The following is a 24,811-nucleotide window of genomic DNA, read 5'->3' as shown; positions in this document are numbered from 1 at the left end:
TTAATTTTTCCAATTATAATTTTATGAATTACTGTCCTTTAAGTTATACACAACTGTACCCTACAACAAAATGTAGTGGAAAATTATATTTAACTAGCTTTTACCTGCGGCTTCGCTTACGTTGATGTAGTTTTTTTTCAATCGATTCAAGTTAACGGTCAACACAGGCAGAGGTCATATAGTTACCAAAAAATGGTTTCTCCCCAGTTTTGCCGACATTTAAAATGGCCTGCCCCTTTAAATGTATCAAAAGGTATGATTAAAACTGAAAATCAGGGGGAAAGGGAGTAAATGAAATGTCGGTGAAACTGGAAAGACACCCAAAAAATAACACAAAATAAATCACAAAAGCATTCAGGAGTTCTAAAGAAGTTAGTTTGGGTAATTCTCAAGAAATCCTATTCGAGTGAAGTCAATTATTCTTAAATAAAGTGAAACAGTTTTCTTATAATCCCGATCTCCGTCAAATAATACCCAGCGCTACATCGGCTATCTAAATTATTGTGTAATCTGTAATGTATAGCTTCTTACCGGAGATATCGTCGCAAAATAGGGTCAACAATCACTACAAATCCCGATTCTAATAATGTCTCTTTAGAGTGAGAACATCAAACCTTTGAAATCACCATTAGAAGAAAATCAACTGTTTCTAAATAACGTAAACGATCCTAATTACAACACCAAAAAGTTCAGAGTGAAAATACCATTAAAATCACAGTAAGGACAACAGTTTTTTTTAAGTTCCCATTTAAGTGAGGAAATAGTACAAAAAACTTCTTATTTTGCAAAGAAAAAAATCCCCAAAAGTCTCTATTAGAATGGTCTCTATCAGCGTTTTCAAATAACATTTCCCTCTGATGATCTCAGTCCCCACCAAAAATCTTCATCAGTACAGGTCCAATATGATAAAAAAAACAAATAAAAAAATAAAAACAAAATAAAAGAAAGAAAGAAAGAACAATATTCTCCATTGTCGCCATTAAAATAGTGACATTAATTCCACAAAATCCTAATTAGCATCATTAACCCTTAAAAATACACACAGCAAAAAGAAAAAAGAAAATGAAAAGTTTCATAAAAATTTTAAATAATTCGCCAATGCCCTAACGTAGTCGCCTGGTAAGATTGGAAATAAAAAATGAATTTGGTGGATTAATTTTCATTTTAATAGTAGTTTTAATGTTATTTTAGAGTGTTGCTTTACTAATTTGGCGGATTAATTTTAACTTCAATATCTCATAGTACTTAATGATCTTTTTACCAAAATTAATTTGGTTGAATTTTTACATTTTAATAGAACTTTTGTAATAGCTGTATAGCCCAAATTTTTGAACACTCGTCCCGAACACGTTATCGTAACTCTTCCTATCAAATAAGTTTTTTAAATGTCATTTTGTTTAGTTTCATTTTATATTTTTGCAATTAAAAGCAGCGTAAAATGTAAAAAAAAAATAAATCCAAATCCATTATTAATCACCAAAGGACCACAGTACCATACATTCGCCAGAGACTTGCCAAGTTTCTGAAACTGCGAAAATGTTTGGTTAATCTATATTCATAAAAATATGATTTTTAATTCCAAACAGAAGACGCTATAAAGAAAATGTTTGCATGTATTTGGCCGTTCCTGGCGAAAAATAAATCTTTATTCGACGGTAACTGGGGGTAGAGGGGCCGATTCTATTTCATAACTTTATTTAGTTACCACATAATTGTACGTAGCAAAAATGCCCGGCGTTGCCTGGGTCTGTAATAATTATCAGAAATAGTCGCTACTTTTATTTGTTCTCTGCTGTAACTGAAATAACTCAAAACACACCACTTTGACGTGATTAAAAATAGAGCTCCTTTCTAACCCATAAAAGTAAAATGGCAATAAGTATGAAGAACAAAATAGTACTCTTTTAGAAACGAAAAAACGATACTTAAACATATACAAATTTGAGGGATTTCCAAAATATGAAATTAAACTTCACTTGTTTAAAAAGATTTAACTTTTCTTTTTTCGAACATAGTCTAAAACTAGTGTGTATTGCTATTGAAGTACAAATTTTTAAAAAACGTAGTCGCCTGTAATCCCTTACTGCGTTTTAAAATGTTATTCAATTTGCATTAATCGTATTGGGATATTTTAAATGAGGCTCCCCCTCCCTATTTTGTGAAACTGTGTGTTACTCATTTTAATCGAAGGGACAGTGTCGCCAAATACTGGGATACTTCTGGTGATTATAACATGTTGCTACCCGAAATGTTTCCTATAAATAGTAAAAATTTGGCAATGCCTTAGCTATTGAAATGATTCCACAAAAAAAGTTTGGCTAGATTCCTACTGATCGATTAAATACCCAGTCAACACAAATAAATTTTTTTTAAAAACGCATTAATTACCTCAAAGCTGCATTAAAATGGAAAATAATCAGCCAAATCCATGTATTATTTGCTAATCTTGTGCAAAAATCTTGCTTTGTGCAAGATTTGACTTGAGAAAAGCCTTGAAGGGTCACGAAAAGCAAAGATAGTCAATAATACAACATTTGTCGCTATCGACAGGGAGTTGAGATGATACAATAAATACTGCCTTCGAACATGGAACTAAAAAACTCATAACTCGTTTTTTATTCTACTTAGAAATTTCGAACAGGTGCCATCTTCTGCAGAAAAATCAGAACTTTTGATAGACATATAATGTTAATATGTGCAAGTATTTTTTCATCCCCATATTAGAGAATTTATACCAAAACTGTGTTATATTGCCCCCCCCCCCAAGGGTGTTTTGCCCTCCATAACGGGACGAAAACTACCCCTATGTGTTATTCTGAGGCATAAGCTATATTATTGTAAAGTTTCATCAAAATCCGTTCAGTAGTTTTTGCGTGAAAGAGTAACAAACATCCATACATCCAGACAAACTTTCGCATATATAATAGTAGTAAGATTAAAAAGTTTGTGTGCTAAACCCTTGGAACCAGAAATTGTGCAATATAAATGATAATTTTTTCTATTTAACTTGAAAGTTCCTAAGAAATAAATAAGTTACATTAAATTATATAAAGTTAATATTTATATGAACAACTTCAGTTGCTTCAAAATGAAGCAGTCAAAATATTACATTCTTGAAATATTTGTAGGTTTGAAACTTCCAAAAATAAAAAAAAAAATCGTACCAGTTTTCAAAATCTACTGGAACAGATGTCGCAGCAATGAGAACTCTTAAGGAATTTCTTTTAGAATTATATTTTATTCTTTTGTTATAAGTATAAAATTTCAGTTTTATTTATTTAAATATATTGATGTCGCGATAAAAATTTACTCAATTCCCAGTCATTGATCAAGATTACTAATAATAATCTAGGATTATAGCATGTTCAGAGAATAATAAAACGTAAATAAAAGCTGAATTTTTAACTTTTAGTTTTTATAAACCTAAATATGAGGAGAATGCCCCTTCCTTGCGCATCTAATTTTGATCTAAAATTTAAATATTTTCTCTCTAGATAATTAAATTCTTTTACAAAATGAACATTGATATAAGACTATAAAAGAAAAGTTAAAGATATAAAAAGTTTAAATTTAATTAGTTATTTTAAAGAAAAAGACTTCTGGGTGTATTATAGGTCAATGTGTGAATTAATGCACATTGTTAATTATACTTTTATTTCTTTGAAAATTGAATAGTACGGTTTATTTTGCCATTATTCTTCTAGAAATGAATCAATTTGTTCTGCCTTATCTTTCAAAGATGAAAACCGATTTAAAAGAATACATTTTTCTATTCATGTTATTTTTACTGTTTATAAGTAAATGCAAAAGGAAAAATGTAAGTTAAAGAAATAAATAAAAAATATTATAATAGTACAAGGGTCATTCCATAGAAATGTCAACCTCAACCTCAGAATTTTTTTTCCACAAAGCCTTAATTGTGACCTATCATTTCATTCAGTGTACTTCCTAGTACATAAATCCAGTAACAGTTTGCAAGAATTTCATTTGGTGTTTTTCTTATGGATGTAAACGTGCGAGGTAGTAGAAAAGGCTTAGCATGTGCAAAAAACATGCGTCTACGTTTTCTTGTGTAATGTAAAGATTTTTGCAAATTTTTAAAAGTACTATATTTATTCTAAATGATTAGATGTTGGCCCAGTAAAATTGATTGTTCTTTTTGCATACATTATAAGATAAGTATTTTAATTAGTTTGGTTATTTCACTGAAAATATTTGAGTCACATTAGTCACGAAAATGTACTATTTTCTGCTTAAAAACTAAACCAGATGATCGAACCAAACAGCACTTGGAATTTTCTTACATCTGTGTCAAATCTACTTAAAAAGTGCAAAATATTTATTTTAGTATCAGTAGATATAAAATAATTAGTGTGACTAACGTAACATTTGAGCTGTGACTAACGTAACAGTTTGCATGTGACTAACGTAACATTTTAAAAATGACTGCTAATATTTGAAACTTATTTAATTTCATGTACATTTTCATGAACAATTTTGAATATGTAGGCATTCTATATTGATTAAAAATATAAAGGGTGAAAAAACCAGTAATATTAAATTGTAGAGCTTCTGTTTACTTAGAAAAATACTTTTTTAAAGGTCTTTAAAAAGATACTTCAGATTTAAAGAATTATTAAAAAAGAAAAAAGGTAAAGCAAAATTAGTCCTCTGCTGAATGTGCATTCAACACAAGAATCCAAGCTTAAGAATTAAGATAATAGAAATACAGTCTTAACAAAGGAGAACGTCTCTATTTTTTAGAAAATACATCTCCACCTATTATTGAAATGAAGTAATGGCTGCTCGTTGGAAAACATTTGAAGATGTTACATGATACAGTGACAATAAGCGCTGCTGCCATATACAAATACAAAAGTGACGACCAGCAACAGGCTCTGGGTCCAGCTAGACTGGTCCGAGTCAATTTACAATCCCCAATGAAGATCAATGGCCCTCTTAAAACTATCTACTCCCTTGCTCATTACCACCTCTTCCAGTAAGTTGTTCCAAGGTTCCACTACCCTGCTAAAATAATAATTTTTCCTAATATCAATGTTAGCCTGAGATTTAAATAGCTTAAAACAATGACCCCTTGTCCTGTTTTCAGTGCTAAACTTCAGCCCCATAACATCTTTCATTTTAATAAATTTAAACAACTGAATCATGTCCCCTCGTTCTCTTCTTTGCTCAAGACTGTACATTTTTAGCCTTGTAAGCCTGGAATCATAATCTAAGTGGGAAAGTCCATTTATTAGCCTTGTAGCTCGCCTTTGAACCTTTCCAATACATTAATGTCTTTCTTAAGATAAGGAGACCAAAACTGAACAGCATACTCCAAATGGGATCTTACCAAACTTCTATGTAAGGGCAGAAGAACTTCTTTAGATTTGTTTGAAATAGTTCTATTGATAAACCCAAGCATCTTATTGGCTTTGTTACTAGCAATGCTGCACTGTTGGCTAAACTTTAAATCCTGACTTATTAAGACCCCCAAATCAGTAACTTTGTCTGCCTGACTAATGACTGAACCTTGCAAATAATAACTGTTATACTAACTAATATGTTTCAGAAAATGCAAGAATGATCATTTAGAAATTCAAACATTTGCGGTGATATCTGGAATTAAAATGCATTCTGCAAAAACGTTCGAATTTTTTTTTCTTTCAATATTACATTTTAATTCAAAAGAATGTGCAACAATATTCATTTGATCAATCAGTAAACCTTAAAAAATAATATGCCATTGAAAAGTACTACGGAGTATCTTATGACAATAACTAGTATATCGCAGAATACTAGAATTCGGCTGCTGAAGTTATTTTTTTTATTGCTGAAAGTTATTTTTTTAAAAAGAGGTATTTTGATTTAATTACCCCAAAATGATGTTATTCAGTTTGTAAAAGCAGTGTTTTTTATTTGTTTATTTTTTTTTCGCACATTCAAATTAAGTTAATTGAATTGAATCCTTGCATTCAATTTATTACACTAATATAGAAAAAACGTAAAGAAAGAACCATAATGCAACACAAAGAAGGTTCCTAAAAAGTGCAAAAGTAATATAAGAGCAAGAGATTAATTACAAAAAGTTTTTTATATGCATTCTTCGCTTGTTATTCAATGGTTACATTAGTCATGTTACGTTAGTCACACACAGTTTTTCGTAAAAGTACCATCAAAGGCCAAAAAAGATTCATCGGTAATAAATCTGTAGTACATTTTTAAAAATAGATTGTTTACCTCTTACAAATATATCGGCTAATTTTAAATGCCTGCGTAAGTTTCAGAAAAATTTGCCTCGTAACATAAGCATTGTTTCTCAGGGTTGCAAAAATGTTACGTTAGTCACGATGGCTTTTTCGGTGAAAAAGCACCTTTCAGCGCTTATTTTGCTTCAAATTCTCGGTAGAAATGAAAAATAGTCACCTTGTACATTTTAAATCTGCATATTAAACAAAAACACATTTATTTTTACTCTCAGTGTAAGTAAAAAGAGTTTGAAAATGAGTTGTGAATGTTACGTTAGTCACTGTGGAATGACCCATAATAGTGCAAAATATATCAAAAATAATAACTCTGCTGCTATAAATTAACATTGAAGTTATCGATATTTTTATATCACTATTATCTTGACATATTTACGAATAGTGATCAAATGGATATTCAATTTTGTGTTCGATGTTCAGTCGACTCTCGGTATTTCTAGGCATTTTACGGCAATGTCTGGTATTTTGCACTACAAAATACCAGGGGAAAGGAAGTCCGTTATCTAGTAAGTAGTTTTTTTTTTGGAAATTTAAAACTGCTGCTTGTGAAATAAGTCGAGCTATTCTCCCTTGAAAATAAAAAGTGAAAATATTGTTATTTTTTTGCTTCTTTTCTAGTATTTTTTCTTGATGCGCTCAACTATTTTATCCAAAGGGGCAAAGAGTTCACCTATGTTTGTTTGCTTCGCTTATAACGGGATAAGATTCTCATTTAGAGACTAACTTCTTATTTTCAGTTATCTTATTGAAACCTTAAGAATTCGCTTATTTGAGACGCTTTTTGACCGTATTTTTAGCGTTTTGAACGTCAACGTTCCCGACTGTTTCCTGAAAATTTGTGCCTAAGAACTTTGCTTTGTCTTCTTTTACTTTTCAGCACACAGGTATTTATTTATAATTCTTACTTATATTTATAATTTCATTCTTTTTATTTTTGAGATGCAAGGCTTCCCGTTTCTTTTTACATCACTAAATTAAAATTTCCGTTTTCAAAAAAGGAAAAAGAGAAAAAAAAGGGGGGCTATAATCTTTTGGTGATTGTTCTGCATTGCATCAATTGTCCCCCTCAATAACGAAGAGTGAGCGACGCCCATGAAGTAGAAGGTTTTGGAGATCTCCCCTGAAAAATTTTCTGAATTGAAGCCTTAACAATGAAATTTTTGAGGATCCTCGGTAATATTAGGAGGAAGACAGGTTCGGCAGACCTGAGAAAGTTTTTTAAAATCAAAGTCTAAAGACGAAATTTATTTGACCGTGAATAATGATGAATTGATGAGAGGACGTTTTTTGGAGGTTAGGTTGGGAGCACTCTCACAGCTTTTCGAAATTGCAGTCCTAAATACTTAGGTGTAGGCCATCTTTAATGACGTTAGGGTAAGGGATGGGGTTTGAGAACGTTTTCCTGGGATTTTTTCAAAACCTAAGTTTTAAAAACTCACTTCCAGGCCATCTTTGGGGACGTAAAAAGAAGGGTTTGGAGTGCCCTACTCTTCCTTTCAGTTTGGCTGCGTCTCTCCTATCTTCATTGTAAATTTCAATAATTGATAAACATATTGTGGTAATATTTTTTTTCCAATTTTCCATTGCCAAACACGATTATTTGCTTGGATTTTCCATAATAAAGTTTTCAATTTCCCGCACAATATTTTTGTTTTCTTGCACTACAAGCATTTGCGGCCTTAGAAAAAAAGGACTTTTAACATTTTGAACGGATGTGGTAATTTTCTGCGATACCTTAGGTCCCAATTCCACTTCATTTTATTTTAAATATGCCATCTGCATCTCTTGATCAAACTTACTTACGATTTTTACATTCAAACATTTAGAACTTTTGTTGTGAGTATTCATTATAATACTTTGAATCTCTCTTTGCATTTAACTTTTTTTTCCCTCTATCTCTCTATTTCAAATTTATTTTGGCGACCAATACATTTTTTTCCACTTAGCAATGATTTTCAGAACAACAGTTTTCATCAAAAAAAAAAAAAAGTATATACATATGGGAATGTTTCGGCGGCCCCTTCCTATGCTGTCCTATTTATTTATGTATTTTTATTTTTATTATTATTATTTTTAATTGCAGAACCATGAAGCATGGTTTTGTATAACCAGGGCTTCCGAGAGACAATGCGTGCAACATGTTAGTTTGGTTGCCTGTCCTCCCTCCCATTATTCAAATTTTACTCTATGCGCAATACTTTAATTTGAGCCGAGCCCATAGTTTCCGACTTGGCAGACATACGCACTCTGCGGCCTAGTCAAGAGTGTACTGTACCGAATACTTTTTTTTGTGTTAATAAAAATGTTTGAAGTGTAAATTTCCGTGGCCCTTACTTAGATACTCTTGATAAAAGAGAATCATGGATGTTCCTAAATTGTATTTTAAGATTACATTTTCTATTCAAATTTGACGCAAAAAATACTTTTTGTCACTATTATTTCACTTGTTCATTTATAATTACTATTTAAAATTTTTAAAACAACGAAGGGTTTTCCTTTTTCTTCGTTAGTTGCATCGCTAAAATGAAATTGGCGGCCCCACTTCTGAAAAACGAGAAGGGGGGAGGGGGCTTGCTACGGGCGATGGCCCTATTTTTTCTTTCCAAAATTCAAAAATTTCATATTCTAATTAAAAAACACTTTCTGGAAAAAAAATCCCCCCCCCCCCCCAAAAAAAAAAATTTTGATGGCGCAATTTGCGCCATAATCCCCCCTTGTGGGCACCCCTGTAAACGCTCTCCCCCTTAAATTTTTCCAAATTGTTATTTTTTTGTTTTTAGATTTTCTACGAGAGCTTTCTGACCCTTGTCCAGACATTTTTCGTTATTGACGTCTTAAAAACACGATGACTGTAGACCATATTTGGTAACGTTAAGGGTTCCGCAATTTTTCAAATTTGAAGCTCCAAAAAAGTAATATTAAACGATTCTCGATGTTTTTAGAATGCGCCGTGTTAGATAGATCTCCCCTGGAAAATTTTCGAAATTAAAGCCCTGAAAACGAGGTTTGATACGCTGTTTAAAGGTTTTAGCGAGGAAAGGGGACTTCCAAAGTGAGTAGAAAAAAGAAAAAAAAAGGGGAGAGGATGAAAGAAATAGGAATTGCGGTATGTAATGGACCGATCAATAATTCACCACGATTGAAAATTTTATTTCAAGGTTCTTTTCAAAAGAAATTTAGTTTTTTTCGTGACATTATTCTTTGCCCCTGATTAAACTAACTCGCTTTCCAATGTACGTTCCATTCTTCTCTTTAATTGTAAGAAATGTTTTTAACAAACATTCTAATCAGCCTTCTGGGGCGGGAGGGGGGCACGGGTACGGGCCTTGTCCCCCCCCCCCCCCCGGGTGTGCCGCTGAATTATAGAAGCTTTATAATAATGATCAACTCTACACCAAATGAACACAAAAGACAGTTTAAACATATGTTTGTGTTCAAAAAGACTTATTTTAAAAGGCAACTGGAAAATAGATGCAATAAGCAAGTACAAAAATTGGAAGTCTGGAAATGGCAATATAATGGGTAAATTGAACTACGACTGCTAAGCTGTGTTGTGCCATATCGATGAACCTTTAAAAGTAAGTATTTACGATGAAAAATATTTACTCAATCCCCGAACTTGAATTTTTATGGAAACTTCTCATAGTACTATGTAACTTAGCATAACTTATAACCTATGACGGAAGCATTTAATTTTTGTATTTTTCTGCAACTTTACTTCTTTGCAGTGCCGGATCTTCGAGTTTTCAGGCCCGGGAAACAAGGGGGGGGGGAGAGGCAAAAGGTCTCGCTCGGCTATGTTCAAAAGGAAAGCCAAGGGTACCAGGCTTGCTGCCACCTAGATCCATCAGTGCGATTCCAGTCTCACTAAGTAGACACGATTTATTTATTAAGCAATTCCTGTGTTTCAAAAACAAAGCATGTGTCAACTACTGAAAATAAAGCGCGAAAACTTCTTGTTTTAGTTTAGTGTCAACTCTAACCCAATATTTTTTTATTAAAAAAATGTGCATTCATTTTATTAACGTAATTATTTTGTTGCATTATAATAGGGGAATAGTTGGTACAATTATCACTTATTAAAAGTTTCTCCTAGGATGAATTCCCTTCAAGCTATGTTAACAAACAGAAAAAATTAATGAGCGTCAACTACTGGTGGTTTTACCTTACTCTGTTTTCTGAACAGTTTTAGATTAGTTTTCCCAGTTTCTCTCTTTGGATCCGTTTTTGCAATTCCTCCTCGCTTTTCTCTGCGCCTTTCTTCAGGTTCAAGTTCTATTAAACAGAAGAATTTTCTTGCACTCTGTTCTAAAAACTTTTAGGTACATGTGGGATTGTTTTTTTTTTTTTGGGGGGGGGGAGATATTTCCGAAGTTTCCCTCCATGGATCGCTTCCGCTGTTGTCGAATCGCTTTTCCTGGAGCCTTTCGTCAAATTCTAAAAAAGCAGGGGGAAAAAAATCTGTACTCTGTTTTCTGAACAGTTTTAGGATCACTTGTTTTTTTTTTTTGTTTTTTTTTTCAGGGAAGAGGGGAACATTTTCCAGTTCCCCTCCTTGGACTCGCTTTTGCCTTGCGCCCATCTTCAAGTTCAAGCTGTATAAAACAAAAAAATTTTGCTGTACTCTGTTGTGAAAATGTTTAGGTACACATGAGATTTTGCAGGGAGGGGAACATTCCACCAGTTTCCCTCCATGGATCTATCTGCCTCTGCTATTGTCTGATCACTTTTCTTTTCCAGGAGCCTTTTTTCAAGTTCAAGCTCTATGAAACAGAATTTTCTTGCTCTCTGTTCTAAGACTTGTTAGAAACATATGAGAATTTGGGGAGGGGAACATTTCTCCAGTTTCCCCTCCGCGGATCCACTTCTACTAATTATTCATGTTCTAAAAAACTGAACATTTTTCCCGTACTCTTTTTTCTGAACAGTTTTAGGTACACTTGAAACTGTTTTTTAAGGGGGGTGACATCCTGCAGTTCCCCTCTTTGGATACGCTTTTTCAATTCTCTCCTCGCTTTTTTGTGGCGCCTTTCTTCAAGTTCAAGTTTTAAAAAACTTAAGACTTTCCCTGTGTTCTGTTCTGAAATATTTTAGGTACACTTTGGATTTTGGAGGGGGAACGTTCCCTCAGTTCCCCCTCCATGGATCCGCGCCTGTCCTGTATTAAGGTTTGCTTTAAATAAAGTAAGTTGTGCAATGTACATTGTACATCATGTTTTTCTTGAGCTTTTTTGTGTACAACTTTATTCTGAATTGAAATTTTAAAATGGTAATTATATAATTTGTTATTGGTTTGACTTAATAAATTTTAACATAAACTGATATTTTTGAGTGTATTAAATGTTGCAAAGAATCATACTATTTCCGTATGTCCTTGATTATTTGACAAATTCATACGAATCGATTAAGGTCACCTGCCTATAAAATCAGGTCCCCAGGGGTGACCTTATATCGAAGTTCGATTGTGTAAAACTTTCACTTGAAATACCTCACTGCATGTATTACTATAATTGTTCAAACGTACTAATGGGCTAGATAATACTGCCGTGTGCAGGTAAACGGCAGTATCTACAAAAATGAGTTTTTGAGATATTTGAAGAAATACGTTTTTGATTTCCCAGAAACATTAATAAAATATTAAAGTTTGATTTTAGGTGATTCTATATGTTTATATCGAAAATTTTTTGGGTAATCTGTTTCAATTTGATTTTTTAATCAAAATTTTTATTAATCCAGATACTGCCATTTACCTGCTCTTCGCACTATTAATTTTCATCCACTTTTGACTGGTAGTTAGCAGTAACTGCACAATATGCTATTGAATGACCAATAATTACAGACTCGACATAATACGGAGTAGATACTTTATTACGAAGTATATTTATTACAAAGTGAATAACATATTTTCTTTTAAAACATAAATAAATACCGTGTAAACACTTGACATAAATTTAAAATAAATGAATGAAATGTAACTTGAAAATAAAAAGAAAATTTTATTTTCTTACATACAAAAATGAAAATAAATGCGTTTATGTATATATGTTGGTTTAAAAAAGATATAACTTAAATATGTATCAAACAAAATGACCTACATACATTTGATAGAAATTTAATGCAATAACATATACGTAGTACCTACCCAAATACCAGATATACTTGCTTATTTAAACAGTCCTTGCTGAACAAACTCAGATTTCTAGTTTATATTTTTTGACTTAAATAAAACGTTGAATATTAAAACACTTTAGTTTTTTTTTTTTTTTTTGCTGATTCTGCATGGAATTTCGAGTTGAGGGTGGATTGAATGAGTGCTCTTGCTCCGATTCCTAAGCATATGTTTTGATTGCTTACGGCATTTTCGAAAACGCTTTTATGTTCCTGTGTTGTCACTTGGCAACTGCACGATTCTTTAAGCATTTTTACAAACTATGGAAAATCGCTTAATGTTCCAATAAATCTCTATGAAAATTTAGGCAAAAGAAATGCTTCGTATGTTAACAATGGCTCTCATTGAACAACTAAAATTGCAGCCGCTTCATATTAAAAATTGCAGAAAATATCGCCTGCGACAAAACAAAACAAATGGAGCAAAATCGTTCTGTTGCTACACGTTTATTTATCGTATGCCAAGTATTGCTTGTGTTTGCTCGTATGTTATCTTTTATAACTGTATGTTAACAAGAACTGATTTTGTTTTATTGTTTCTAGAACACGAATATGGCGAACCAAAGAACATTTTTTTTTTTTAAATGTCTGAGGCCTGTGAAATTTCAAAATGTTTTCTTTGACTTTATTTGAAATAAAGTATGGTTATTTTCCTCATGGTTTTAAGTTTCTCTTGCGCTGCAGGATGCACGAAGTTAAATTTTTGAGATGCAATAATTCCCAATTTTGCCGATTGATAAAATACGACCTGGCACGCATATCTACATCTGATGAGAAGCGACTAGGAATCATTTTTAAAAATGCAATATTGACTCTAAATTTGCCGAATAAAGAATTTTTTGAGAGGCCGCACAATGACCTCCAATCGGGGCGCTATTTCTTGAGCTTAGTAGTTGAGTTTTAAAAAAATCGTGAAAACGGTTTTTTCGTCTTAGTGTAAATTTTGGCAGTGATTCATTTATGTTCCATTCTTCGGGCAATGGTTATGGACCGGTAAAGATCAGTAAATACATGCTACTAATTACCTGCACAATGCAGCGATAATATCAATTACTGCTAATCACCACTGATTTAAAAAACGCTTTAATTTAGCGGCAAGCAAATAAACATGTTTGCACCATAAAACTGAAGTAATATAGATTTCAGAAATGCAAAAAAAGATGAAAATGAAAAAATTTGCAGTCACTGCCGTTTACCTTCCCACAACAGAATGGTTGTGGGCAAAAAATTTCAAAGATGCAAATAAATGAAAATCAAAAAAATTTCAGTTACTGCCGTTTGTCTGCCCACGGAAAAAGTTTCCGTTCTTCCGTGTGCAATTAAAGAGCAGTAAGTGCATTCTGCCGATTACCTGCAAAATGTAGCGATAAAAGCAGTTACTGCTGTTTGCCTTCCCACGGGAGAAAGTTTTCGTTCTCCCGTGGGCAGGTAAAGAGCAGTAAGTACATACTGCCGACTTCCGCAAAATGTTGCGAAAGAAGCAGTTACTGCTAATTACCACTGGTAAAAAAATGCTTTTTTTTCTGCAGCAACCAAATAAAAATGTTTGTACCATAAAGCTATATCAATATAAATATCAAAAATGCAAAAAAATGAAAATCGAAAAATCTGCAGTTACTGCTGTTTACCTGCACACGGCAGAATAACCAAGAAGTTTTTTCCCTCTTTTCCTTTTTCTTTTCTTCAAATGTTTTCTACAAATACTTGCTCTTATTCAGTATACAATGGTGTTATTAGGGAAATTTAGGCATTTGATAGTCATTCAATATATGAGGACACTGAGACCAGTAAAATAAAGCTTTTGGTTTGTTCTGGTCAAGTTTTTATTATATTCTAACCCGTTAAACACAAATGTTTCTCAAAAAAACTGGCAAAAAATTTGAATTTTTAAAATTTTTTGACGGAAAATGAATGTATTGAGTGGCGTCACTACCGGGTGGGGGGGGGGGGGGGTCTGCGAATACCACCCGTCTGGGGCGTGGTGGGTCAAAGTGGAATTGCAAGTTTCTGAAGTCTGCCGAAAAATAAATGAATAAATTGTAAAACAAACCCCTAAAAAACGATTGGTTTTGATGATTTTTGAAATATTTTAGGGGGGGAGGGGGGGGGGATACTTCATATGAGTCTCTAGACTTTGTCTAACTGTTTATGATTTTGAACTTTGCACCTTTTCTAGCCCCTCAGAAGAGTGTTAATGGTTAATATAATGCCCCCTTCCCCTCCAAGTAAAAATAATGGCTATAAAACTGTTGAAATTTTTTTTTTAAATGGGGGGGGGCATCATTTTCTAAAAGTGGGACATGTAAGGGGTCATATTTGGATTCAGGGGGATATTTTACATAAGAATCAGCAAGAATTATGCCAGAAGTATTTTGAAAGTTTTTTTTTTTGCCGCATAGTATAATTAGAAATGCATATAAAATTGGATTGCTTAGCTCATTATTACAACTAATATGATTCAGCATCTTAAAAATTTTATCATTGTTTTAGATCTCTTAGAAGTTAATACACCAGATTATGCAAATAAGTCGCTGTTGTACAGTGTTAGTGTATGGGGAGCGCTCCGTGGAATGGAGACATTTAGCCAGCTGGTCTATAGCTTAAAGCCAGGTTTGGTAAGTAAAGCATGTGATAAATTGCTGTCTTAATTTTATTTTAGCATGATATTTATGCTGAAAGGAAATTCATGTTGTGATGTTTTTTTTTTTTTAGTTTGCAATTAATACTAGTATTGCAATGGATTTTCCCCGCTTCCCATTTAGAGGGCTGCTGTTAGACACATCTAGGCACTTCATTCCGGTGCCTTTGTTGCTTCAAAATCTGGTATTTTCTCTTGCATATTAATAATTTACCTTTGAACGTTAATAAGACAGTTAACTCTCAAATCTGCTCAGCTTCAAACCAAATGAGATGCAGGTTTTAGAATTTCACAAATTTCAGATCATTAGTTTGTCTAAATATATATTTAGTGTGTTATAATCCACTATTATTTTCAAAGAAACATTACTCCACATGTGAAAAAAAGGGTATTGTATACCTAATATAACTATCCTAAAAATAAAATTTATTTTATGTATTTTAGTTTAGTTCATGTGATGTGTTTATTTTTACAAGTTTCTGGTGAAATTGATTATTGAGATTTTTTCCAGTTATGTTTTAATTTTTAATGTCACTGTAAAACTTTATTATATAGTTCAAGATATGTAATGCACCAGATAAATTTGAATATTGAAATGAATTTTTAAAATGATTCATCGATAAGAAAAGGTTTATCAAAACTTTGTTATAAACAAATGAAACTTGCCATAATGGTATAGCATAGCATAAAAATGAGCATGGTAAGTTTTAATAAAACCTATATTTAGAAAAATCAAATCTTAAAATAAAAGCTGAAATAACACTTGGTTTCTCCATTTTAGCATTTATAATATCATTTGCATCTTGCATTCGTACATATTTGATTGTAAATTTAACTTTTTACACCTCAAATGTTGGCAGATTTTAAAGGTTCGTCTATTTCAGGTCAGCAAATTTGAGAGAGTTATCTGTAGTCCATTCACTAAAAAAGCTTATGGCAATGCTGCAAAATCTCATTTAGAATTCAATGTGCAATGAATGTGTTTAATATTTTGGCATTTGGATTCCAGATATCGATGGAAATATAATAGGCTAAGAAAAATGTTTATTTGGAATCATAGTATACAAGCCAAATTCCATCCGAACATAACATCAAGCTTACATTCCTTCAAAAAATCCTAGAACCTTTTGCTTGAGTATTGTAAAATATTCTAGAAGCAATTAATTTGAACATATCTAAAAAAGAGAAACAAATTAATTCTGTAGTATATGCTTGTTATATTTTGGTAGAGTGATGAGGGTGTAGCAGTGCAATAATGAAAGAAACTGCTTTGCATTAGGACGTTTCACTTAAATTGACATTTAAAAAGATGCCAAAACACATTTTACATAGAGCTCAAGTTAACATAAAACATTTGATGATGACTAGATTGTCTAGTTATTCAAACCTCCTCTCGAACATGGTTGCAGTTAATGTCTATTTTAAAACTAATTCAGCTTTTGCTAGACATCGCTAGGTGAGGTTGGACTCAGTCATCTTTGAATCACAACGCAAGTACTTTCAATGTTCCACAGTGACTTTCAGTAATTGATGCATGGGCTCAAACTTGATGAAACTGGACCTCACTTTCTTAGGAATTAAAAAGTAACTAATCTTCAAGGTTCTTTTTGTCTTAAAGCCATTAAGATGGGGGGGGGGGGCATGAATGGTATCTGAATACCTTTGGAGTGCTTTTTAAAAAGTTTTACAAACCATGATTTTTTAGAATTTGATCAAAAACTTATAACTAAACAGAAAAAAAATTAAATTTCAAATTATTTTTTCATATACTACAAGAAAAATAGGTTAAAAAAGCAGCAAAAATAGGCACTTTTGCAAAATGTCACAACTTAACTTTAACTCAATATATTTTTGTTTTGTAAATTTTATTATTGTTATTAAACTCCTTTCCCGGGACTGTACTGCCGTGCTAAGCACAGATGTGGTATCTGCATATTTTATCAAAATTGAGTTATTGACACCAGGTGGTCGTTAGTAATTTAATTTACCTAAATCTCAAGTTTTTTGGCGATTTGTGAACACAAAATATTAAAAAAAGCTTTAAGAAAAAAGTCGTAACTGCAAATTTGCTTAGTTTGCTAAGGCAATTTGAGCGTAAGTGACAAATACTAAGCCTTTAAAGTGGTATCTGCGCAGTTACCACTTTTTTTCTTTGTAATTTGTAGATACGACTATTATACCTTAGTAAAGAAGCATATTTAATAACGTAGCTTGTAACAGAGTACTAAAATTAGTTTATCATTAAATAGTTGATACAGGTTGATAATAAAAACTAATACAACTTTGCATAATTGTTAAAGTAAATATTCAGCTTTTTCTATTGAAATGTTTATTTAAAATGCAAATTCTAAAAATGAAATGCATGTAAAATATTCATATCTAATTCTTTCATGAAAAAAAAAAAACGCATTTCATTCTACACCAGTAATATTTTTATTTAAGTATCGTCTGCTGTCAAAGTTATCTTCATGCTCAGTAAAAATGAATCTAGAAAATAAAACATTATAAAAAACATTCTTTGAATATAAAAACAGAAAATCGTTATGGATTACAGTTTTTAACTGTCCGGAGTTATGAAAATGGTACCTTTCAGAAGGTAAATTCTGTTAGATTTGTAATAACAAAATAAAGCGAAACAGCTAAGTCCAAAGAAAGCAGATATCTTCAGTATTATTTAATGATACATTGAACACGTTTGACGAAGCTATTTTTGTTGTATCTGTGCGGATAAGTTATTTACGAAACAACTACCGCAAGTTGAGCATTTAATTAAGTCATAAATCAAAGAAGCGAGTTGTAAAGCTTTAATCATCAATTTCTCATTTTGAGCTCTACTGCAGATACAACATCTGTGCTTAGCATGGCAGTGTACTACTCTCATGCTTGTAGTTAAGGTATTTTAAAAAAATGTATAGGGTACAGCACTACAAAAGCTAAAATCACTAAAAATCTGTTAAGAATCCTATGCTTTAGCAACAATAAAAAAAAAAAAAAAACTACATCTGCAGTTATGAGTGCAGTACAATCCCTTTATCACATATTGCAAAGACTAAATACAAAATTTTATGGAGTTTGATCTGTAGTTTATGTTATGAGGTTTTTGCGTTAACATAAAACACTAAAAAGGTGATTTTAAGAAAATGCTTAAAACATGTTTTGATTGCATGTTCTACCATAACTAATGCATCTTGAGTTATGAGTGTAATTCAGTCCCTTTATTATATATTGCAAAGCATAAGTACAAAATTTTATAAATTTTGATCCATAATTTTTAATGTTATGAGGCTTTGCGTTAACTTAAAACATTAAGCATTTAATTTCGAGAAAACATTTAAAACATGTTTTGGTTTTCTGTATTACCCATAACCAATACATCTAGAGTTATGAGTGTAATTCAGTCCCCCTTAATTACACATCGCAAAGTGTATGTAGAAAATTTCATGGATTTTGATCCGTAATTTTTATTGTTATTTGGTTTTACATAAACATAAAACATTCTTTTTGGGAAAACGCTTAAAATTAATTTGGACTATATCTTACTATTAATTAATACATCTACAGTTATGAGTGTAATTAAATCCTTTAATTATACATTGCAAAGCATGTATAGAACATTTCATGAATTTTAATCTAAAATTTTTGATGTTGTGAAGTTTTTTTATGAACATAAAATATTAAACTCTTGATTTTGAGAGAATGCTCAAAACAAATTTTAACTTCATATCTTCATTAAAAAAACAATATCTGTCTTATAAAAAACTTTTTTTTAAATTTATTTGCAAAACATGAAACACATTTGTAATTTTAACCGTATTTCTTGTTATGACTGCTTTGAAAACTTAAATGTTAAAAGCGTAAATTTAGAGCAAGTACAAACTGAATTTGATCTGTTTAAAAATTTGATATGCTCCAGATTCATATACTGTATTTATTGCCTTCTTTTTTCTAGTTGCTCTCAAAATGTTTCTTCTTCTTTTTGCAAGTGGTGTTCCGTGACGTTCGGCCAGTGTTGCCAGATTGGGGAAAATTTCCCCATTTTGGGGAAATCTGGTGCTCTCTGGGGAAAATTTGGGGAAATGAGTTTTGAAGGGAATTCTTTGGGGAAAATTTTTTTTCTTGGGGAAAACCTGGGGAAAGAAAAAACCTCGGGAAAAAGAATTTTTTTCGTGTTTAGATTCACGACAAGAGGTAGTAGTTACATTGTTTGTATCAAATAGCGTTGCTTTAGCTTTGCTCGACTTTATGGAATTCGCATTATGTGGAACATTATGCTACGGAATTCGCATTAATGTTCTGCGTGAGTAACTAGTTGATACGTGAAACAGGTACAAATAAGTGTGATGAAAAATGTTCTTGGATAAATATATACAACAATCATAGTTTAAATGTACATACAGAAGCAGAGTAGTAAATGCAAGTAGAAAAATAAACATTTGGCTATTTCTTATCTTTCAGTCAGGCGCTTGTATTTATGAATAGCGGCACCCGCACAGCTTTGCCCGCAGTAGAAAATTAAAAGGTGTTTTGATTCCCCTGTATATTTTCAAATAATGCATGATGAATTTCTCGCCGATTGGCTTGCCCACATTACGGTTCCATGTTATGATAGCTTGGTAATTTACTCGTCCATCGTATCATAATTTTGCTCGGGAAAATGTTCTTAAAATTGGAATAGAAAAAGAACAAAATCGAATTTTGGAAAAATCGCTTTGAGGTGCACACTCCTATGCTACAAACTAATTTTGTGCCAAATTTCATGAAAATCGCCGGAACGGTCTAGACCAGTGGTTGGAAAAACTACATTTTTTTGTTGCGAACTACAACTACAACTACTTTGTTACAAATGTGGTTAACTACAACTACTTTTTTCAAAATGTAGCAACTACAAACTACTTCTGAAATGTAGTCGCTACTTCGCTACTTTCCAAAAAAATAAGTAAATACAAAGCATACACAATAGGTTGTCCCTCAAAAGATGAAAGTCAATTTTTCAAATTGCATACACTCTTGTATTTTTCCTCTTGTGTAAAAACAATCGTGAAAATAAATTGCTTTTAAATTTAAAAAAAAAAAAAAACCACCTTCAAAAAATACCCAGGAACTAAAAAGCAAAAAATAACTGATTACACTTACATTCTATTTCCTACCCAAACATAGAAATAAAATTTATTTTAATTAAATGAAATTCCAGTACAAAAATCAACTGAACTAAACTCCAAATTATAAAATATACACTGATTTAAATTGCTATACGATGAATTATTTTAAATACCTAACTAGTTATATACAATCTCTTGATTTTTAACAACCTTTTGAAGTTGGGGCCGCCTATAAACAATTACATAATGCAACTGACAGCCCACCGAATCCTGAATTAAACGCTAATTTAACTATACGCGAAATTAGTCTTTAAAACTAAACCTACTCAGTTACGTTAGGTTGTAGTTTATAGGAGGCCCGATTTCAAAAGGTTATTAAAAATTAAGAGATCATATATAACTAGTTAGGTATTTAAAATAATTCATCGTATAGCAATTTAAACCAGTGTTTATTTTATAATTCGGTGTTTAGTTCAGTTGATTTTTGTACTGGAATTTCATTTAATTAAAATAAATTTTATTTCTATGTTTGGGTGGGAAATAGAATGTAAGTGTAATCAGTTATTTTTTGCTTTTTAGTTCCTGGGTATTTTTTGAAGGCGGTTTTTCTTTTTTTTGTTTAAAAGTAATTTATTTTTTGCTTGTTAGTGGTGTAAATAACACGGCGAGCGTCTCGGAGACTTTCGACGACTGTGTAGAAAAGCTTTTGCAAACGCGTAACTAATTACAAAAATTTGTCTTCATCATTAGTTGTTCAACTTTATCAAAGTTTGCTTTCCGCAAGCAAATTCATGAGTCACTAAAAAAAAAAATTAATAAACGAAATCGTTTTAAGTTTAAATTTGTAAAATTGTAAATTTTAGAATTGTGATAGTGCAAATTGTAATTTATGTTTCACAATACGTGTCATGTAACTCGTGATAAACGTCGCATGATTCGTCACATGGCCCCACTATAGATGAAGTTTAAAATTTCCACTAAAATGAATTTTATGTTTGCTTCAGAGAATCCTTAATTCAAAATTTTCATTAGCATTACCCCTAATAATATATTTTTTTAGTACTTTCTTTAACTGTAGGTAAAGAAAGTATATACTTTTGTTTTATGGCCTTTGTTTTTCAATGGGTTTTAGATTTAATCGTTTGTGAGGGAAATTGCATGAAATTTATTGTTTTACCCTTAACTTTTCCCTAAAGAACAAATAGGGTAAATCAAAGATTTGAAACCTACGTTATACCACCCCTAAACAAAACCACCACTAAACAAAAAGAAAAAAAAAAGCATAAAAACCGGTTCACTAAGTGAGACGATATACAAAGTTAATAAAGTACAAATCGATTTAAACGTGAGTATGATATTTGAAGAGTTCCCTCAATTTCATCAAACCTGAACTTGATGACCAATAGACCGCCGAGGAAGTATACCGTTTCAAACAAAAAAAGAATTTTCTTTGTCGGTACAGGCAGGGGCGTGCATAGAAATTTTGAAGCCCATCATAAATGACTTTTCCGGACCCCTCTCCATATTGTTAACCCTATATTTCACCCTTAGTTATAAAAATATTGGGCCCCCTTTAGGCTCGGACCCGGGCCAACAGGTGTCTCTCCCCCCTCCCTGTCCACGCCCCTGGGTACAGGTGTCTTCGAGTATTTATGGAACATTGTACAAAGCAAAAACAAATCCGACGAATTCCCCCGCAATTGAATACTAAATATATTTAAAAACTGGAATATTAAATAAAGAACATTATATTTTAGTGCCTAAATAAAGTTATTTATTAGTAAATAAAATATTAAGGTAATTGATTCAACTATTAAAGCAGCAAAATATATTTTATTTACTGCTTTGCTACGCAGTAATAAATACATTAATAACACCTATAATAATAAATTAGCAGGCAGCTCAGCGTTGCGAAAATTAATCATCCATGTGCCGCGAGAATTAAATATCGTTTAAGAGAAAGCCAAAACCTTAGGTGTGAAAATACACCGATCACAGCAAAACCACGTGAGCGTGACGTATGAAATTTAAAGTTTCTTGGATTTCTCCTTGATCCCTTATCAGATCCAGACCAAGTTACAATGGGACCATCTGGGAAGTATATCCTTCCAAACAAATTTTTTTTTTTTTCAAATCGGTCCAGTAGTGTTGGAATAATTCGAAAACATACATAAAAAGCCGCAATACGAGATCATAACCTCCTTTTTTGAAGTCGGTTAAAAAGTTTCATATAATTTGCACAACGGCAACCCGTGTCGACTTGCACCTGAAAGTGTAAAACAGTACTTGTATGCTAGGCCAAATCGAAAAAAAAAACTTTTTTTAGAAACTCGAAATTTATGTTGATAAAACGTTGACCCTATACCCAACACCCCACATGTACCACAAGAACATTTATTCAAATTAAAAAACATTTAGATATGCCACACTTGACCTGAAATTTATAATTTTATTTAAAAAATTGATTTTTTTTTTCAGTTATCTTTCAAAAAATTACATATAAATTTAAATAGAATATCAAGTTCAAAAATTACTGGCGAACACATTTACAGATCAACAATTACAAACGAATAATAAAGGAATAATTTATTTTAAATGAAAAATTTAACTCAACCTGAAAAAAATCCGTATCTTTGAGCACTATGTGGGAGACTTAAAAATTGCAGGAAAACAAAAATTTCTATTTAATGCTAATTCCCTACTTTTCTACTTTACTGTTTATATTTATTAGTTTGATAATTTCGTAAAATCTTACATATCTGAAAATATGTATCAAAAACTTAATTTTTTGAAGAAAATTATAAATGTTAGGCCACATGTGGGATATCTAAATGGTTTTTGTTTTGAATAAATATTTTTATGGTGCATATGTGGGGTATAGGAGCAACGTTTTATCAACAGAAATTTTGAGTTTCTAAGAAAAACATTTTATTTTAATTTGACCTAGTACTACACAAGTGCTGGTTCACACTTTCAGACATAATCGGCACTTGTTGCCGTTGTTCAAATTATATGATTTTTTTTTTTTGACGTAAAAGGATAAAATATAAGAAAGTGTGCGACTTGAAAAATCAACTTTCTATTTGGGGGGGGGGGCGGGACACCCTAATACACAAACACACCGTAAGATTATTGAACAAAAAAAGATTGATAAATTAGCTCATCAGAAGACACTAAGAAAAATGTCCGTTATCATACTCTCATACACTGTAATGGTCGCATTTATTGTAAGTCCTCCATAACAGTTCAATTTCATTCTTTTCTATAACAGTTTCAGTAGCTTCTATTTATTTGGTGAATACTGTCAAAAATTTAAGCCTCGCTAAAATATTTTTGTTTTTCAATCTTCGGTCTGTTCATATTAAATTCACCAAATTTTCAACTCGCGAAATCGCTTATATCTTCATTTTCACGAAAATAAGTGCTTTTTTCAATGTAAATATTGGTGAAATAGAAAAATTACGTCGGCAAACAAACTAAAGGCGTCGAACAGATAGCAGGTATAGCGTCAAAATGAAATACCTGAGGTTAACTCGTATTTTTATTAGTCTTATTTCTCATTGCATCTGCTGATGTACTTGTGTAAAATTTGAGCCAGTCAAATTCGTTTGAACATTGATTTTTTTTTTAAGTTTATTTGAAAGTAGTTTCTAGAAATCGCTACAAACTACTATTTTTTTGTAGTTAACTACTCACTACTTTTTTTAAAAAGTAGTGCGCTACACTACAAACTACTCAAAAATGTAGCTACTACAGTAGCGTCGCTACTTGTAGCGCGCTACTTCCAACCACTGGTCTAGACACTATGCGCATCTCAGAGATCTTGACAAACAGAGAGACATTCAGACAGAGAGACTTTCAGCTTTATTATTAGTAAAGATAAAGATAAAGAAAGATAAAGATAGAGACAAAAAAAAAAAAGCAAAAATGGGAAGGAAAAAAAGTTGGGGAATTTTATAAGAAAATTTGGCTATTTGGGGGAAAAAAAATTTTTCAAGAGACAAAAATATTAAAGGAAATTGATTCATTTTAAGAAAATATTAATGGAAAATAATTTTTGAATTTGGGGAATTTCGATAGAAAACATCGCTTTTTGGGGAAAAGTTGGAAGGAAATTGGGAAAATCTGGATTTGACCATCTGGCAACACTGCGTTCGGCATTGACAATTTGTGTTTTATCAAGCATTTGGTAGCCGTTATGCATATAAAATCCAATGTGTCTTTAACATTCAACTTGTGCAGTACTTTAACACATCCCTTAAAACCCTCACTGTACTGAATAGTTGCATCATATGCACCCAACTGTACAGTTTTTAAACAAACAAATACCTCCTTCGGTATTCTCTGCCAAATTATGGCATTAAAACTTTCATTTGCATTTTGTGTTTTACCCTGAAGACATTTTTCCAAAAGCTCTCTATCGCACAGTTCCAGATACCAGACATGTGATTTTTCAGTATTTTTACTGAATTCAGTATTTTTTGAGAGAGCAAAATACTGTGCAGAAAAAAAAGAAGAGGCATTGGAAATTAAATTCAACATGGTCCATTTAATTTCATGCATCCAATTAAAATAATCTGTTATATAGACACAAAAATACATGGGAAATCTTTCAGTTGTAGTAAAATTTACTAACAGTG

General features: G+C 31.9%; 1 protein-coding gene across 2 annotated transcripts in view; it reads left to right on the top strand.

Moving 5' to 3' along the window:
* Positions 1 to 24,811, top strand: part of LOC129217176 (beta-hexosaminidase subunit alpha-like) — a 98,510-nt gene that overhangs the window by 12,072 nt on the left and 61,627 nt on the right. The window contains exons 1-3 of one of the 2 annotated variants that reach the window (XM_054851439.1): positions 5,763 to 5,858; positions 14,925 to 15,049; positions 15,147 to 15,257. In XM_054851439.1, the coding sequence (XP_054707414.1) occupies positions 5,771 to 5,858; positions 14,925 to 15,049; positions 15,147 to 15,257 (324 nt within the window). In that variant the 5' untranslated portion in view covers positions 5,763 to 5,770. Of the gene's footprint in view, positions 1 to 5,762; positions 5,859 to 14,924; positions 15,050 to 15,146; positions 15,258 to 24,811 lie in introns of those variants that run through there. The other variant, XM_054851438.1, reaches the window with a different exon arrangement.

The sequence above is a fragment of the Uloborus diversus genome, chromosome 2 (assembly GCF_026930045.1).
Source record: "Uloborus diversus isolate 005 chromosome 2, Udiv.v.3.1, whole genome shotgun sequence".
In the NCBI taxonomy this organism is placed as follows: Eukaryota; Metazoa; Arthropoda; class Arachnida; order Araneae; family Uloboridae; genus Uloborus; species Uloborus diversus.
This window is presented reverse-complemented; position numbering and strand designations above follow the sequence as displayed.